Raw genomic sequence first — 19,731 nt, 5'->3', positions numbered from 1 at the left:
TCTTAATAAATTAGATGAAAAGCATAACCCTAATCTTAAAAAGTTATTTCTTCACCTCAAAAATACTTAAATGTAAATCAAGCAGGGACAAGAAATAACAATTTTAAAACTGAGACATATTCAGTGAATATGTTCACTGAAGATATTCAGTGAATAAGCTTCCACTTTTACTCATTCGCTTATTTATTCAATTATTCAACAAATATTTATTAAGCACTTACTATGAACCAGGCTCTATAGTAGGTAATGAAGGTACAAATGAGTAAGACAGGACTTGTGCCCTTGAAACATGGACAAATTCCTAAATATCAGTGGTACAGTCTAAGTGCTACAGGAAAACAAGTGAAAGAAGGGCTGGTCCTTCTTAGATGAGGTGAGAGAAGGTTAATTACTGGTGATTAGTTTCTCTATATCAGGTATACCACCACTACCAAAACAATGGTAGCAGCAACATTGTCAAATGATCAAAGTTAACTGACACAACAAAGGAAATTCAGGTAATCAATCATCAAAAAGTCATATGACCATTTGGGAGTTTCTGAGAAATTCAGAAATGGAAATCAAATAAACTAGTTTTAATGGCCATAAGAAAGAAGAACATATATTCAAGGTCACTCTGAATTTATACAAACAACTAAAATCCTGTAGGTCTTTTAATCCAGAACTCAATGTAATTCTGAGAGGAAAAAAGAAAAATAATATATCATACCTTGTGTGTGGTGGCTGTAATTCTCTCTTTGTGAATGATAGGACTGCTGGTTTTGATTATAGGAATCATGCTGCTGACCATAATTTGACTGCTCATCATATGAACCTTGATGTTGATCATAGCCTGACTGCTGGTCATACGAATCTTGTTGACCATAGTCTGACTGGTCATACGGAGGTGCTCTTCCACCTTGGCTAAACAGAAATCAAGAATTGGAAATTTATAGAAGGATTATGTTCACTGTAGCAAGTTGACTGAGACTGACAGAAGGGGCCTGACCAGCTAGACCTCAACCATATTTAATACTACTTTCTGATGCAAAGGATTTAGTTCTTTTATCTACAAAATCTCCTTATCACCAGTGGAATGGCCTGCAAACCAATTGCACTATCACTGAAGAAATCCCACATTATGAGGAAAACCACATGCACCTCTGAAAACACTGGTAAAGCAAAAAATCACTATTCCTCTTACCATCTCCTTGAATTTAAAAAAATTAAAGGTGCCACAAAGTACAGTAATATGTCTCTAACAAATATATCACAAGTGTTGAGTCCTTTTAACAGTTACACTAAAAAGCTCTGTCATTTAACAACGTTATCTCATAATATTTGGGGGACTATTCTCTTCACTTGATCTTAGCCAAAAGGCTGAGAAGCGATGGGGGGGGGGTACTATTCTCTTATAATTATCTTTACAACCTATATTACATTCTCCTAAATATCTTCAATGATAGCTTTCAGATTTTTAGAGGAAGGAACTTGCTTTGTGATGCCATTTTTTTTTTTTTTTACACCTGAAAATAGTCTACCAAATAATGAGACTACTTTCTTATTATCTCTGGCAATTCAAAAAGAAATTTCTAGGTATGTTCTGAGCAACAGTACCAATAATTACCTGTTCTCAGGATGGGGATGTTAAAAAGAACGTTTAAATTGGATTTGAGTTCTAATGTTTACTTTTACAAAAAGGGAACAAAAAATCTCATAACTTAATAGTCACATCTTATTCTGCATCAGATGAGAAGAATCTAATAAAGATCAGTATGTTCCCCCAACTCTGTACCCAAAGCACATCACATCAACAGTCAGAACCCTAGTGCTTCATCTTTTTTTTTTTAATTTATTGATTTTGAGAGAGAGAGTGAACGGGAAAGGCAGAGAGGAGAGAGAGAATCCCAAGCAGCCTCCATGCTGTCAGCAAAGCACCCGACGTGGCGCTTGACCCCCCAAACCGTGAGATCATGAACTGAGCCAAATTCAAGATACTTATCTTACTGAGCCACCCCGGTGCACCTAGCACTTCCCATTAAAATGGTGGTCAGACCAAATCTAACACGTTTCTTTGGTTTACATTTACATGTTATGCTTCCAAAAATGCATCCTTATAAAAGGATTCTTCTAAATTTAAAACTAACCAACAAGGGTTGAAGACATCTTCCTTCTACTCTATTTTTCTACTTTTCAAAACACTTTCATATCTATAACACTGACAATGCAACCTCATAAATCTTTCCCCAATGTTTTTATTTAACTGAATTTCACTTAGAATAATTTTTTTCACTGCAGAGAGAATACTAGTAAGCTCAGTTTTTGCCTCATTTTTCAGCTATGTAACTTAACAGGTTACATAATCTTAATAACTTCTCTTTACCTCTGCAAAATGGGGATAATTACTGACACTATGTCATAGTGGTTAAGGATAAATTAAGGAATGCAAAAGCATTTTAGAAAATGTAAAGCACAATAAAAAAAATTAAGTTGCTATCACTAAAATTAGTAATAAGAACAGCCTCCTCTCATCTGAAACTTAAAAACTATAAAACCAACCCCCCCCCCCAAAAAAATACTTAAACCTGTAAACTTGCTGGTATGTATTTACCTACCTATATTAATAAAATATATTTAGAGTATCTGAAATATGTGGATAGGTTTTGGCACTTTTTAAATATTTTTGTCCCTAAAAAGGTAATAAAGGTAATACATTAAAATTGCTAAAAAATAAAATGGAAATAAAAGTAAGCACTGAGAAGTGTCCTTTTATAGCTAGGTTTTTATTTAATCTCAGGTATAAAGCAGAGGTCAAAATTTTCCTTTTTAACATTTAAATCATGTGCATTTACATATACCTCAACAGTAATTTTACAAATAACCACATCATAAGAATCAAATGACATTGGTGACAATTTCCACATTTATAACACAAAACTATGAAATTCATACTTCATCAAAACTTTTCTGAAAAAATGTTTAAAGCTAGGAATTTGATGGCGAAGTCTATTTAATACCCGAAGTGTTATTTCCACTGCCCGACATAATCTCAGTGCCTTTACTGTTTCCTTACCCTCCTGATGATTCCGTGTTTTGCTGTCCCTGGTTATTATAAGACTGCTGGCCATATGAGCTCTGCTTTTGATTCTCATAACCACTGTAGGACTGTGAATAACCTAAGGTTGGATGGATATACCATTTAGTAAATGATCTGATTTTTAAATTTCTAAAACAGCAAATTTAACAAACAAGTCTAACCTGATTGGCTTTGTCCATAGCTAGAGTAGCCGCCATAGTTCTGTCCATATGAGGTATCAGTAGTTTGTCCATAGCCAGAATAGCTCTGAAATTTAGGTAAATACAAGTTTCATCACCTACTTAAGATAAGAATAATTATTTATGAAACACATAATTTATATTTTAACCTACTTGTGGTGCTTGTCCATAACCTTGGTTGCCTTGATTTCCATAGGAAGAATAACTGTAAAAGAAAAATGTACTATTTGAAAGAGATGTGCTAGAATTTTAAAAGCTTAAAAACAAAACCAAAAAAAGCCCTATCTTCATTTTCAACTTTCAACTCCATACAAGCTTTTCTTCTGAGAAATTGTCAATCTGCCTCCTAGAGTCTAAATTTAAAGGTGGTGACCAAAGAGTGTAAAGACATAAATGAAGTCACTCCCAGACCTCCTGAATGCCAAACAAGCACCAAAAGTTTCACTCTAACAATATCCCACAAATAAAACTTCACTAGAGCTAGAAAATCTCAAGAGAATTATACCTGCGTGTGGGAGTGACTACATGGAAGCAAAACCCATAATATCTGAAGCAGAAAAATGAGGACTTTTTAAGTTAGTGCTTTCATCAAATTAGCTGTTTTTACAGGTTAATTTCTTCCTACCATCTACCTTAAATCTGCCTTTATCTTCCTAGAAAAGGCACCATAGGCACTAAAAGTCCAATTTTTGTGCCTCGGTAGAGACATGTGTATCTTCTGAGTCTTATCACTGAATGAAATTATATTGTGTCATTGCACAGCCTAGCATATAGTTCGTTGACTGAATAAATGTACCTTCCTCAGAACTGAATTTTCTTCAATTTTATAGCATGTAAACCCTAACAAGTCAGAAACAAACTTTCTGAATATATGCCTGCCAAAATAAGATAAAATATCTGCAAAAAAAAAAACAAAAAAAAAACAAAAAAAAACCACCTTATTATTCTAGAACTATCAAGTACTAACACAATTTTACTTTATAAAATACATTTCAGTGAATAAACATTTGCTAGTTGCCTATTATAAGGTTAGCACTATCTTAGGAAAATAAAAAAGTCAAACTAGTTTTGTTTTCATGGAGCTTAAAACCTGATGACAGAAGATACCTGAGATGCTATTCTGAGTATCTCACATTGAGCTGCAAAACATTTATAGTGCAAGATGAAGACTGTGTTCCTGGCAAGTAAAAGAACCCTACTGCATGTATATGGTCACATAAAAACAGACTTTTCTTTTTACTGTGAGCATGGTAAGAAGTCTTTTTAAAATGCTAAGCGTTTCTATTATAGTGCTTCAAGAAAATCTGCTCTGAAAAAAATATTAGCATTTTATACAACCAAAAACTGAAATGCTTTCTCTAAAAACTTGTAATATTGGTTGAATTGTTTAAATCCTTTTAAGGACTTAAGAAACTACTTTTTAAAAATTTCCTAAAGAAAACAATCTTTAAAATACTTATGAGATTTCTCTTAATTTCTAGGGGGTATCTGAATTTACTGATTCAAACAGGCTTTTTTTTAAAAAAAAGGAAAAATTGTTTTAGTAGGTATGTACACAGTCCGACTCTTTTCCTTGACAAGCTAATATTTAACTCTTTTAGAAATCCAGACACCAAATCTCAAAAGGAAACCCTAACTAAATTTATCTTTTTTTCCTCAGTTCTACTCTTACATGGTATTATTAAAATATACGTATACTTTACCTTTGCTGCTCACCCCCAGACTGCCCGTAACTTCCAGAATCTAAAACACATAAAAAGAATTTTAAATCTTATTTAAAATTATTCTTCCCTCAAAGGCTGAGTTTAGCTCTTATAGATGAAATGTGATAAGAAAATGTCATAAATATTAACTACAGAAGGAAAACTAGTTAAAAATACTGTGGAAAGATTTGTTTACATCTTTGAAAACAACTACTCTACAAATGTGTCCTGACGGTCACAAGAACCAAGCAAACAAATGTAAATCAGTGAAAAATCCATCCTTTTAACAAAAACTCAAAGCTCAAGCTATCTTTGTGTACAAAAAGACATCTACTGAAACTAACCAAGACCAAATGGGGGCAGGGAAAGACATACACTCTGACGAGATAAATCCCCAGGATTACACTGACTTGCATATCCTCACCAGCCCAACATATATACCTTTCCCCTGTATTAGACCGCTCTGGCTGTCAGCAGCAACAAACAGATCTCCGACAAAAGCAGCTAAGTTAGTTGTTTATCCTCAACTTTACCAAGCTTTCAGGGACTTGGCCAATCAGTATACCAACTCAGCAATACCTACTTCCAGCTTCCTTTTTGGCAACAAAAGATACCAAGGAAGGCATGAATTAAGTACGGCAAAAAAAATTTTTTTGAACTATGAGCTTTTTCTTCATACTTCAAAATGTCAATTATATCATAAACTTTTGAAGAGGCTCTCTCCTTTAGGTTTCTACTCAGTGTCAAATTAATGACCTAAGTTTATTAGCGATGAATAAGAGTAATATTATATGAAATACTCTTTCAGCTGCAAAAAATGACTGTCTGAAACTGCTGACCATTAGGCACAACCTCATCTGATATGAAACAAAATCATTTGCTGTCAAACAGTTCTGAAAACCACCAGAAATCAAATCAGTGACTTTTTCATTCAATTCACATTAAGCTACAATATGAAAATATTGCCAATGGCAGTTTAAGGTGACATCAGATCTGCCACTTTTCTGTAGTAGAGATCTGCAATCAGGCTGAACAAATTACTTTTAAAATATTTATTGCTTTTAAATATTAATAGTTAATATTTTCATTTCAAGAATATTGAATGAAATCTTAACTATTTCTATGAATGTAAAAGACAGAAGGCTGAGATGAAAAAGAAAAAAACTGCATCACTACCACACCCATAATAAAATTATCAGACTTCTAGCTAATGACCAAATAAAATGCGAAAAGGACACAGAATCTAAATTGACCATAAAGAGATTAGATGCATCTACCAAATGAGAAATTAGCTTCAACCAAGTCAGAAACTGTAAAGGATTATGAAGGTGGTGGAATATATGAGTAAAACTGAAGTTACTCCAGGCATAAATGAAGCTTTAGCTTCAATTATATCCTAAGGCATGGATGTGGGTTCTCTCAATGACAGACCTGTTTATTAGCCTTTGGCTCAAGCAAAATTATAGAAGTACACAGCATATAGGTCATGTGACCCTGGTTCAAATCTAATGAGTCTATAATTTTAACCCAATCATTTCATTCCTCTGAAACTACAAATCTGACTTCTTTAGCTGGCTGACTTTAAAACTCTGAAAGATACAACATATTGACCAATAAACACAGCCTTTAGTATAAATACTTGAGTGAGAAAGTACAGATGTTTTACACTCATCAGAGAAAATGAGTTTCTTTATAGCATTTCAAACCACTACTCACTGAGTACTTGACACTTGAGCCCTGTGTCTAAAGCCATGAATTATTTAGAAATGCTTTCATTTCCAAATGTATAGGGTTTTGATTCTGTTTTTGTCTAATATATTCCATTGCGGCTAAAAAAGTATTTTCTGTATTATTCTTGGTACTCATTAGGATTTGCTGTTTGTTTTTCCCCTTGGTAAATACTTTACTTGCATAAATGGCCCTCATGTGCTTGAAAAGAACTGTGTATTAGCTAAATGTTGAATAAATTCTCTAAGTCTAGATATTTGTTGATTGTATCATTCATACCCTTCTTAACATTTGGTCTGCCTAATCTATTACACAGAAAGGTATGCTAGAAAACTTCCATCTGACCATAGATTTGTTAGGGGTTTTTTTGCTTTCTATATTTTGAGGTTATATTGTTAGCCACATAAAAGTACAGATTTATATATTCCTGATAAATTCCATTTTAACACTGCATGAAGAGCGTAATTAAAAATGTCCAAACTTTGACTGGTAACATACCTAAACAGCATCTTGCTTTTGGTGGGTGTTTGCCTGGTTAATCTTTTTCTGTTTCTATACCTCCAACATTCGTGTTTTAGGTGTATCATTTCTGAACATAACAGGTCTTTTTTTCCCCCAATGTGAAATCTTTCTTTCGACTGGTGTTTTCATACTTTTACTATTTATTCCTACACACCTATATTGGATTTTTCTACCTACTAGGGTTTTCTTTCTCCTTTAACTCTTTTCCTGCCTCCTACTGGATTTTCTTTACTCCTTTTTCCCCTACTGCTTTAAAAGTTAAACATTCAATTTGTTCTCAATAAGTTACCGTTCATAATTTAATGTTCAATTTTTAACATGCATTCTGGACAAAATTCACAATCTCCAACCTCTACTAGAATCTTAACACTATAATGGCAATCAGACTTCACTTTTGCTTCCATTTTTTAATGTCCAAATGTAATCATTTTAATCTTTGATGTTCCATACCATCAATATTTGCTTTTTATTTACTGTGTTTGCTTCTTGTATACTGTTTTTTGCATCCTGTTTCCCTTTTCTGGATTCACTAGTCCTTGGATCAGTTCATTTCCTGGCTTCTTAAAACTTTTAAGTTTACTACCATTTTCCTATTTATTGATATTTCATAATCTGCAATTTCACATCAACATATATCGTTATTAATTGGTTTTATGTTCCATGCTTGGGACTACTGCTTTTTGACCCCAAATATTCACCAATCTTGGAAAATTCCCAACTATAATAGTGATTCCTTGCCATGTTCTTAGCAGACACATTATGCGCATATTAAATGACAGGACTTCTCAATCTGTTTCTTAATATTGTTTTTCATCTCTTCCTTCTGAACTGAATTGTGGGTAATTAGAGGTCTTCCACTTCACTAGTTATTTCTTCTGCTAGATCTGCAATTCAACTTATGCATTATTTCTATTTCTAGAAGATATACTTGGTTCTTTTCATATCAGCATGGCCTTTCTTCAGAACGTCTTGGTCTTAAAGTTGACTCCTGTAGGTTTTTAATAATTTTAAGCATATTTGCTTTCAGATTACCTAGTAGGGGTTCTAATTCCATTTGTCACAAACCATCACTTTGGTGAACTGTTTCAAGTTCTACAATTTTTTACTGTGAATTCATCTTTTGCAAGGCTTATTTTTTATAGAAGATTCCTGTGACCTATGCTGTGAAGTTTCCACCAAAAAAAGCTTTTCATTTGTTTCTACGAGGACCCCCAAAGTTATTACCAGCCCAGAACCAATTTTTGTTAATTTCTTGGCTTAAGTTTTCCTGGAGTCCCATACCTAGCTTAAATGTACACCCAAATTGTATGAAGCAGTTCCCAGGTTACAAACTATCAGGACAGACTTTTTTTCATTCAGGGCCCAAACTTTGTTATCCGTTATGCTGATAAAAAGTTTTCTAGTTAATCCTTTCACTGAAGTCTTTCAAACATATACATTATATGTAAGGTCTCAGTTCCCATTACTTGGCTCTAATAGTCTCAAGGCTCCATCTCCTACCCTTAATCAGTTGGGTAATAAAACCCAAGTCTCTAAATTATGAGACCTACACCCTCCTTCTCTTCAGGGCAACCATCAAGTTAGCCATATCTGGCTGCTACTTCATTTCTGGCAGCTAGGTCTTGCCCTTTCTTTTTTTGTAAACTCTTGCATCTTTAAGTGTTTGTAGATAGAGGATTTTCAATTTATTTTGGTCTGCCGTATACCAAAATAAGTACACTAACTTTGTAATTTTTGTATAAGTGATATTAGATTCGATTCTAACTTCAAGATATCAGATAATTCACACTTGTAAACAATATCCGAATGTCTGAGAGTCAGACTTACAGTATTTACAATTTTGACTTATTTATTAACTATGTAAGCACTTTTATTTAATTTATAGGTCTGTCCTGTCAGGCATCTGGAGTGGTTGAGTTTGAAATGTTTAAAGGATTTAACTAAACTTAAAACAATTAGCTGGTTAGGGGGAATTTACTGTTAAATTTATTAACTGAAACATTCACCAAAAAACAAGTCAAAAGCATTATTCTCATTTTTATACAAAGTCAAAAGTATTTTTGTACATGTTTTACAAAATGTATAAACAGCATAGAACACTAAGTAGAACTTAAAGATTCTAGCTTTAATGGACTTAACTTAAAAACAACTATTATAAAGTTTTCACATGTGAAAGCCAATCTTGTATTTAAAAAAACTTAAATTACACAGTGACAAATGTCTAGTGTCTTGGTACTTTGAAGATCAGTACTAATGGATAAACTAGCTCACACGCTAATATGACACACTTAAATCCTGGATTTTACAGATGGTAAGTAACCTCTAAAATTTAATTTTCCACAAAAGCTACCCAGTCCTATAAAAATGTCATTGTTTTATACCAATAAAAATGTTAAAAATCAAGACACACCATTAGTTTTTAATGTCCACTGAAATGGTAAATTTCCCCATGAGGGTAGGAGAATCTTTTATTTTTTAATCATACATGGGTTACACATCTCCTAAGGGTATACTCCTACATACTTCTGTGGAGCTTTACCAGATTTCATCCCAAATTCTGCACCTGGTAAAAGACGTACTTACTTTGGAGTAAGAAATTCTTGTTTGAGCAAGGATTAAATAGAAATTCAAAGAGGCAAGAATCCTGTGCAGTTAACAGCCTCTTCCATCAGGTAGGTGCCCCTTTCCACAAAAGCTCAATATTCAGGCTTAATGTCAATGTCAATCTAAGGAATGTTTCTTATCCTGTCCAACCATTCTTGCAAATTTGGTCTCATCTCCACCTACTCGCTTTTTGTCACACGTTTCCATCCTTTTGCAAAACTGTGTTACTGGGGGATTTCGTGTTATGTTTTAAGGTTCTCCCTTAGACAATGTAAAAGACTGCGCCAGCAGTCACTTTCATCCCAATCAGATGGCTTCAAAGAAATGTTCTGCTTTTCCATGTGAAACGTGAGCTCTCCTGATGGTTTCTAGCAAGTGGATGGCTGGGTCTTTGCAGCCTGTAAGGTACCCTAACAGAGGACCTTGTGTGGTGAGCCAAGACTGCTACATCTAGAGAACATTCGTGTTCCAGACTTTATAGCAGGATCTCAACGGACTATCCCGAAGAGATCAGTGCCTTTTTCTTTCTCTTCCACACAACGATTGGGGGGGGGCGGGGGGGGGGGGCGGGGTGCTCTATAAATTTAAATGCTTCGTGTAAGACTGCCTTTCCTCTGGTCTGCATGTGTTAAGGTAAACGCCACATGTACCCATAGGAGTCTATCCAGAATAGAAAAGGCTCACTTTCAGGGTCTTGCAGGAGATAAACAACTGGAGAAGGGAGAAGAACGACAGCAGGGTGAGGAGGAAGCTGAATTATATGCAAACACCCCCGTTCGAATCCGGGTGGTTACGGTAGAGGGAATGACGAGAAGGAGGATTTCGTGCAAGGCAACGTCCTTTGAAAGGGCTCCCAGAGCGTCAAGACCCCCACCTGATGAATGGGTGAGTCAGGAAGGCCCAGCTCCACTTCACAGATGGGGAAACTGAGGTACGAGGCGGCGAGACGACTGGCCCGAGGCCTCGCTGAAAGATCTGAGGCGGAGCGGAGAACCAGAAGCACCGATTCTCTCAGGCGGATGCTCTAATCACGGGCTCCCCCCGCCCCTGTGATGGCGTAGACGGCCTCCGCCCCCCCAACTCACACACCCTCCCCGGGAGGGGCACGTCTCCTCAGCTTCCAAGGACAGGGTCAAAAAAGAAGGGCCCGAAGCGCTCCCGCAGTGATTTGCAGACGGAGAGCGTTGGGAGCGTGCGTCCCTTCAGTCCAACATGGCGGCGGCCGCGGCCGCCCCCCCACCCCAAGCCTCCCTCAGGGCCGGAGGCTCTCCCTCGGGGCCCTCCGGTGGGCGGGAAGACGGCCCAACCCCGCCAGGCCCCTTCTCGCCGCTGCCGCTGCTCGCTGAAGGAGTCACCTACCCGACATGACTAACGGCCGCAGCGCGGAGCCCCCAGAGCCCGCCGAGAACAAGGAATACGAGAGCCAGGCGGCGCGGCGGCCGGAGCTGTACTGAGGGCGGCGCGGCGGGCTGAGCCCGACTGCGGGGCCTCGGCAGCCAATCAGAGGGCAGTGGGCGGTACCACAGCGCCAGGGCGCGAGGGGTGGTTCTCTACGAGTACCAGCCTCCTAGCCCTGAGGACTTCACAATGCCTCTCCGTCCTCCCCTCCGCGAACGGTACCATTATTGAGAGGGAATTGAGAAGAGAAAGTACCAATGCCGCAAATAGCATGGGGGAGGAAGTTGGACCTGGTCTCTCCCTCCCACCTATAGTGCCGTTTCTCACTTTGATTGCACCCGACAGAATTCGAGGTTAGGAAGCGAAAGAGGGGAGACTTTATAAACACAGACTATTTGGTCAGAGAAAGCCTTTCTTCCCCTAAGATTTCGAATGGTATGCCCTAGTTCGCTCCTCTTTGGTTGCAGGCAGCTGGAGGCACCTCGGGGCGTTCTGTGTCGCCGAGCTCGGGGACGGAAAGTCGTGTGCGCCTCCAGGTCTAACTACCTTGTCAAGTAAAACACGGACTACAAGGCTGATACTGGAACAAACGTGTGCATTAAAACGAAAGCACACACACACCTGGTCCTGAGAATGTGGCGGGGTGGGAGGTAGAACCTTACTATTCGGGGCTGTTATAATTGGCTAACTCTATCAGGCACCTTACATCATCTCATTTAATTCTCACAACACACTGATGAAATAGTATCCTGACGTTACAGACGTGATTATTCACTTGCCCTAGGTCGCACAACTAGTAAATGGCCAACGTGGAATTCGAATCCTAGTAACCAGACACCAATGCCTGTGGGTTTAACCATTACGCTGTACTGCCTAGTAGGGATTTGAGTTCTAGAGTATTAAATGAGGTGAAAGAACATTTTCCCTGCGGGCTACGCGACATCTGAGTCAAGCCATAGATGATGAGAAGTGGAGTAAAGTGCCTTACACTAGTTGTAAAACAAGTAATTCCATACGTTTGGAGTTTACCTTCCAGGGATGAATGAGGATGATAGGTGAGGCCAGAAAAGTAGAGGGCTAAATAGCTGATACCTTGTAAAATATGGTATGTTAGGGTTTGTGCTTTATCTTGAAGGCAGTGGGGAGCCAGAGGATTTTAAAGGAAGGTCCCAGTTGCATTTTCAGGCTGCAGTATGAAGAACGTATAGAGGTGAATGTTTACAGCAGCGCTATTGACAATAGCCAAAGTATGGAAAAAGCCCAAATGTCCATTGACCTATGAATGGATAAAGAAGATGTGGGTCGTGTGTGTGTACACACACACACACACACACACACAGGCAATGGAATGTTACTCAGCAATCAAAAAGAATGAAATCTTGCCATTTGCAACTACGTGGATAGAACTGGTAGGTATTAGGCTAAGTGAAATTAGCCAGTCAGAGAAAGAACAATACCATATGACCTCACTTATATGAGGAATTTAAGATACTAAACAGATGAACATAAGGGAAGGGAAGCAAAAATAATATAAAAACAGGGAGGGGGACAAAACATAAGAGACTCTTAAATACAGAGAACAGAGGGTTGCTGGAGGGTTGTGGCGGGCGGGGGGGGGGGTGCTAAATGGGTAAGGGGCATTAGGGAATCCACTCCTGAAATCAGTTGTACTATATGCTAATTAACCTGGATGTAAATTAAACAATAAATTAATTAATTTTAAAAAAAGAATGTATGGAGGTGAGAGGTGCCTAAAAGCAGGGAGACCAATTAGGTGACCAATGCAATAATTCTGGTGAGAAATCACAGTGGCCTAGACTTAGGTTGTAGTTGTGGAGATGAAGGTAAGTTAAGATACTTACTTACATGATAGACAGGACAAGATCTAGTGACCAACTTAGGAGGGAGCAGCTAAGGGAGAGTAAAAATCTGGGCATGAATTCTGAGTTTTCCACTTGGACAAGTGGTCAGATGGTGGTATCATTCACTGTGATAGGGAACAGGAAGAGGAGCCAGTTGGGGGTGGAAATAGAGGGGTAAGTTCAGAATAACACCTCAGGCCAGAAAAGAAAAAGACATGAGGTCATCTCTCTTAATTATACTAGCAGTAATTGTACATTCCACTTTTGATATAGAGGGTCACAGAGCTCTCTGGATTGCGCCAAACAAGCAGGGTTAAAGGAATAAAAAGTCCTTCATGACTAAAAATGATTCAGTCATTCAGCATATACGATGAGGAAGGCAACCCAGAGGAGGAGATGATGGGCATGTGCAATAGCAGGAGAGAATTGGGTGAGAAATGGGGGAAACTTCTAGATTGTTCTTCCACTTTTTAAAATTGTACTTGCAGTTGGGTGTTCTTTTTTTTTAAGATGGAAATTCAAAAAGTGTTGCTCATCACTGACACTTTAAGTTTGTATCTCCATCCATTCATTCATGCATGCATTCATTCTTCTTCACTCAGCTGCCACTCCTGAGGTCTACTAGATGTCAAGCCCTGCAGGTTGGGAAATAGGAAGCACAATGGCCACTGCCCCCCCAGGAACTGCAGTCTCATAAAGAGGAACGGTACAAATCTTTGATTCCAATAACTACTGCACGTGCTAGAATTGGACAATGCAGAGTGTCCTCTGAAAAGAGAGTAATGGCCCAGCCCACATGAAGGGCAGATGGGGTATTAAGGAAGGCTTCCTGGAGGAGATGCCTCCTAAACTGAGCCTTGAAGAAAGAACAGGAATTAGACAAGGGATGTGTATCAGGAATAGCATGCTGTGGGCGGAAAGGACTGTATTTGCAAAGACTATGAGAAAGCAAAATTCTGGGAATTGCAAATGGCTCTGTCTGTCTGGTCTGTGGAGTTGCACGGGTAGAGAGTGGTGATAAATGATAAATGGGTGAAAGAAGTAGACAGAAGCCACATCTTGAAGAGTCTTGTGTGCTTTGCAGAGGAACTTGGATATTAAATTAAAAACAATGATGGGGGGGGGCACCTGGGTGGCTCAGTCAGGTAAGCGTCTGACTCTTGGTGTAGGCTCAGGTTATGATCTCAAGGTTCATGAGTTCAAGCCCCATGTGGGGCTCTGCACTGACAATGCAGAGCCTGCTTGGGATTCTCTCTCCCTCTCTCTCCAACTAAATAAATAAACTTTAAAAAAAAAAAAATAGGGAAGGAGAGCCTGGCTGGCTCAGTTGGTAGAGCATGAAATTCTTGACCCCGGGGTGGTGTTCGAGTCCCACATTGGGCAGAGAGATTACTTAAAAATATAGAGTCCTTCACAAAACAGAAGAGACTCATAAATATGGAGCACAAACTGAGGGTTACTGGAGGGATTGTGAAAGGGAGGATGGGCTAAATGGGTAAGGGGCACTAAGGAATCTACTCCTAAAATCATTGTCGCACTATATGCTAACTAATTTGGATGTCAATTTTAAAAAATAAAAAATAAAATTTTTTTTAATGTTTATTTATTTTTGAGAAAAAGAGCTCATGAGCATGAGTGGGGGAGGGGCAGAGACAGAAGGAGACACAGAATCTGAAGCAGGCTCCAGGTTCTGAGCTGTCAGCACAGAGCCTGACCTGAGGCTCGAACTCACGAACCACGAGATCATGACCTGAGTGGAAGTTGTATGCTTAACTGACTGAGCCACCCAGGCGCCCCTAAATAAAAAATAAAATTAAAAAAATAAAGAGAGAGTCCTTCAAGGGGTGCCTAGGTGGCTCAGTCAGTTAAGTGTCTGACTCTTGGTTTCAGTTCAGGTCACGATCTCGCAGTTTCATGGGTTCAAGTCCAACCTTGGGCTCTGTACTGATGGTGCTGAGCCATGGGGATTCTCTCTTTCTCCTTCTCTCTCTACCCCTCCCCCACTTGCATTGTCTCTGTCTCTCTCAAAATAATAAACTTCTATAAAAAAATAGAACCCTTTAAAATAAAATAAAATCCTTTAAACAAACAATAGGACACTTCTGAGGGATCTAATCAAAGGAGTGACATTTAGTTTTTTATATTCATTATTTCTTTTAGTATTCTGGACATCCCCGTGAAATAGGTCTTGCTGTTATCCACATTTTGTCGATGAGAACACTGGAGCTCAGGGAGATGAAACTCTACCAAGTTCATGCAGAAAATTAGGGACAGAAGCAGAGCTCATGTCCAGGCCTTTGGACCAAGCACAAGGTTCTTTTTACAGTGTCCCTGGTCTCTCAAATGTGAAACCGAGAACTCCTTCCAAGTCTGTATTTCTCTGGAGCTTCTTTCCAAGGGCACTTCTCTACCACAAACTGACTTACAGATTGAGTTCTGTGCCCCCCGTCTTCCAGGCTTTTGCCTGGGGATGATTGTCTGTAACCACCTTCGACCTTCACCCAGTCATTCTTCAAGCTACAGGATCTTGCTCCCTCTGTATCCACTATCCTGGACTCACTCTGCATAGTCATAGAAGACAGCAGATACATTGCACACACCAGCTTTAGCAGAATATACCAGGGAAGGTCTTAGTACTGGGCCTGTTTGCCCCTGATGCATTCCTCAGATCCTCACTTGGAGAGCTAACCCCCGTAAGCTACATTCCAGTTTCAGAGAGTCCCTCAGGCAGTAGCTTCCAGCTAGGATCAGCCCCTGGGCATCCTGGTGGGAAATCAGATAGTAGAAAAAAGGGAGGAGCCAGGGTTTTGTCTACCCCTCCTTCTCTGCTACAGGGGTGTCTCGGGCAGCAACTGTCTTCTCGAGAGATCATTTCTTTATAATAATAATATTATTATTATTAGAGAGAGAGAGTCGGGGAGAGGGGCAGAGAGAAAGGAAGAGAGAAAATCTTAAGCAGCCCCCACACCCAGCGAGGAAACCGACATGGGGCTCCAACCCACAAGCCTGGGCCAAAATCAAGAGTCGGACATTCAACCAATTGAGCCACCCAGGTGCCCCCAGAGATCATTTCTATTCATGGTCTTGGCTCCTGGGATCCTGTAGCCCCAATCCTCCCTTCATCCCTCCGTCCTATAGCTGGTAGAATCTTAGTGATGTTGATTAATTTTGGAGTTGCCTCCACCCCTCTTTGGCTTTCCAACCTTCCACCACCTGTGTAAGGTCTTATAGGCCCCTGTAAAGACTGTGAACTTTCCTAGAGTGAGAAGGGAAGCCAGGAGAGGGAGCCACTTAGCAGAGCCACCATAGGACAGTCTGACCTGTTTTACTGTGGTTGCTCCGGTTGCTGTCATGAGAGTGGACCGTAGGGGGCAAGAGAGAAAGCAGTAAGACTACTGCTCCCACCAGAGAAAAAAAACAATGATCTTTTGAAACCCTATGGAACTCTCAGTTGCACCACATTATCCCAGGCTTGCCTACCTGATAACAGGCTGATTTGTTCTCTAGCTGGGTTGCCTGGTTCCCCTCTGAACTCCACAGTGCCCCACACAGTGCCTGAAACAGTAGGTACTAAAAAAAACAAAACAAAACAAACAAACAAAAAACAAACAATTTTTTTAAGGGAAGGAAGACAACCTTGTGTTTAATGAATGAATAAATAAATGGGGGTGGGGGGATGGCATGACTTGTCTTTCTGACTTGTCTGTAAGTTCTTCAAGCTCAAAGACCTTCTCTAGAACTTGGGCACAGAGTAAGTGTTCGTGAGTGTTGTTCAGAGACCGACAGCCTGTTCTGTGCCAGGTGTCACAGGCAGTAAGTAGTCCTAGCCATCATCACCACCTTCCCACCGCTATCCCAGGAGGTGTCCCTGGAACCCTGCTCTTCCAGCCTTCCTAGAGAGCAAGCATCCCACGAAGATTACTCCAAGGCTCTGCAAGGCAAGGGTTGATTTCTTGTAAATGACCAGCTACCCCATCCTCTGGACAGTGGCAGGCACTTCCTGTTTGGGGTGGAAAGGAACCAGACACTTTCCTGTTAGCAGGTCTTTTAAGCAAAGCAACAGATGCTGAGCAGGTCCTGGCCAGCCTTTCAGGCCAGATGCCTGGTGGTTAGACAGCCTTTATGTGGAAGGGAAGTGGGGCACAATGCCAGATTGGCTAGGCTTTTATTGTGCTCCTTGTAAGTCCCCTGGGTCCTGGTGTGAGTAAAAAACAAACCAGAAGAGGCTGCCGCCCTGCAAATCATGATGAGGGTTAGGAAAGACGGGCCTGCTCCGAGCCAGAGAGCTGTGGCTGGCAAGGAGGTGCTTGTGTGATTGTTCCAGGGCAGGCTTGTGTATGTCATCTGGATGTGAGTGTACCCCAGTGTGAACCTGTGTGGAGTATATACATGCATGTATGCTTGTGTCTGTGCACCCAGAATCCAGCACTTGACGGGATTATAAGTTATTGTCTAGCTTGCTCCCTATAGCAAATCAGGATAACAGAAAAGTTAGGACTTATTGTTGTCCCATTTTATTTTTTTAATTTTTTAAACATTTCGTATAGTTTATTTACTTTGAGAGAGACAGAGTGGAGAGGGTCAGAGAGAGAGAGAGAGAGAGAGAGAGAGAGAGAGAGAGAGAGAGAATCCCAAGAAGGCTCCGCACTGTCAGCGCAGAGCCCCAGTGCGGGACTTGAACTTACAAACCGTGAGATCATAACCTGAGCCAAAACCTAGAGTCAGATGCTTAACTGACTGAGCCACCCAGGTGCCCCATTGTTGTCCCATTTTAAAATAGCAGAAACTCAGAGAGGTTATTTGACTTGCAAGGGATAACAGAGTATGAAAAAGTCAAGATTCAAACCCAGTTTTGTCTCACTCCATATCTCTTGCTTTTTCCAGTCCTCTGGAGCGTGTGTGTGTGTGTGTGTGTGTGTGTGTGTGTGTGTGTGCTGGGAGGTAGATAGACAGGTACACTTGTGAGTGTGACCCAGACTCATGAGACCACATCCACATGTCAGAGAGGAAATTTCTTTTCCAGAGGGAGAAGTGGTTGCTAGAACTTCAGGGCTTCTAAAATTGAATCACAGCTAAGAATGCACAGAGGTTATGGTCAATAATGAATCCAAATTATCACAGCTAACATCCTCACAACCCTGGGGCATGCCTCCTCTTCAGGTCTCCCAAGCTGATCCCATGTCCTCATTCTTCTTCTTGTTCCTATTATTGTGATTTGGGGAGGTTGGTCGTTCTGTTAGTGTCTTTCTCCAGAGCCCAGAATTCCTTTTGATAAAATCTACTTTGTGCTCCGCACACTTCCTGGGAAGGAGGAAGGAGCACAGACAAAGCTAATTGTTCCTCATATTATGAAGAGAGAAACTGAGGCCCAGAAGGGGCCTTGTCCACATCCATATATCCTGCCTGATTCAAGGGGTCCTGGTCAGGAAGACGACTCATTGGCCAGCTGTTGCCTTCTGTCAGAGAAGAAGGAATGGCCCAGGCAGCTGCCAGCCGCTCCCCGGAGCATGCAACAGACCCGAGCTCTGGCATGAGTTTCAGAGAAGTCTGTCCACTCTGGGAGAGTCAGGAAGCACTTTGGACCTGAAGTGAGCCCCAGTGCAGAGAGAGAGGGAGAGGAAGCAGCTCTCTTTGAAGAGGAGGAAAGGAGAGGACTGCCAGCCTAGCTGGGTCAGGAACTTGCTCAACCACAATGGAGAGGCAGGGAAGGAGAGAGACAGGCCTTTGGAAAACCTAGTCCTATCTTCCCCTTGAACATCGGTATCTAGTATTTAGTGATTCAGTAGGCCTGGAGTAGAGCTCAGGAATCTGAATTTTTTTATAATTTTTTTGAAGTTTATTTATTTTTGAGAGAGACAGAGCGTGAGTGGGGGAGGAACAGAGAGAGAGGGTGACTCAGAATCTGAAGCAGGCTTCAGGCTCTGAGCTGTCAGCACAGAGCCCAATGTGGGGCTTGAACTCACAAACCGCGAGATCATGACCTGAGCTGAAGTCGGCGCTTAACTGACTGAGCCTCCCAAGCACCCCAGGAATCTGAATTTTTAACAAGTTTCTCCATGCAGGTGATCCACTGATCCTTTGACTTGAAATGAGACAGCATAGTGTTTAAGAGCTATCTGAGTTTGAACCCTGGCTCCATTACCAGATTCATGACCTTGGACAAATTATATAAACTTTTTTTTTTTTTTTTGGAGAGAGAGAGAGAGAGCACTAACAGGGAAGGGTTAGAGGTAGAGAGAAAGAGAGAGAGAGAGAGAGAGAGAGAGAGAGAGAGAGAGAATCTTAAGCAGATTCCACACTGAGCCTGACACAGGACTTGATCTCACAATTGTGAGATCATGACCTAAGCCGAAATCAAGAGTCGGACACTTAACTGACTGAGCCACTCAGGCACCCCTAGTTTTCTCATCTTTAAAATAAGGATGCTTGTAGGGTGGCTCAATCACTTGAGTGTCCAACTGTGGCTCAGGTCATGATCTCACAGTTCATGGGTTCGAGCCCCACTTTGGGCTCTGTGCGGACAGTTCGGAGCCTGGAGCCCACTTCAGATCCTGTGTCTCCCTCTCTCTCTGCCCCTCCCCCGCTCACATTCTCTCTCTCTCTCTCTCTCTCTCTCTCTCTCTCTCTCTCCCCCCACCCCCGCTCTCTCTCTTTCAAAA

General features: G+C 40.5%; 1 protein-coding gene and 1 pseudogene across 4 annotated transcripts in view; both read right to left on the bottom strand.

Moving 5' to 3' along the window:
- Nucleotides 1-11,282, bottom strand: part of TAF15 (TATA-box binding protein associated factor 15) — a 28,585-nt gene extending 17,303 nt beyond the window's left edge. For all 4 annotated transcript variants that reach the window (XM_042965937.1, XM_042965938.1, XM_042965939.1 and 1 more), the window contains exons 1-6: nt 11,172-11,282; nt 4,959-4,998; nt 3,409-3,460; nt 3,238-3,322; nt 3,053-3,155; nt 710-903 (exon numbers count right to left, since the gene is read on the bottom strand). In XM_042965937.1, coding sequence (XP_042821871.1) covers nt 710-903; nt 3,053-3,155; nt 3,238-3,322; nt 3,409-3,460; nt 4,959-4,998; nt 11,172-11,178 — 481 coding nt within the window. In that variant the 5' untranslated portion in view covers nt 11,179-11,282. The remainder of the gene's footprint in view (nt 1-709; nt 904-3,052; nt 3,156-3,237; nt 3,323-3,408; nt 3,461-4,958; nt 4,999-11,171) is intronic.
- LOC122233906 lies at nt 1,208-1,371 on the bottom strand (annotated as a pseudogene).
- Nucleotides 11,283-19,731: the final 8,449 nt, after the last annotated feature.

Source organism: Panthera tigris, chromosome E1 (assembly GCF_018350195.1).
Source record: "Panthera tigris isolate Pti1 chromosome E1, P.tigris_Pti1_mat1.1, whole genome shotgun sequence".
NCBI lineage: Eukaryota > Metazoa > Chordata > Mammalia > Carnivora > Felidae > Panthera > Panthera tigris.
This window is presented reverse-complemented; position numbering and strand designations above follow the sequence as displayed.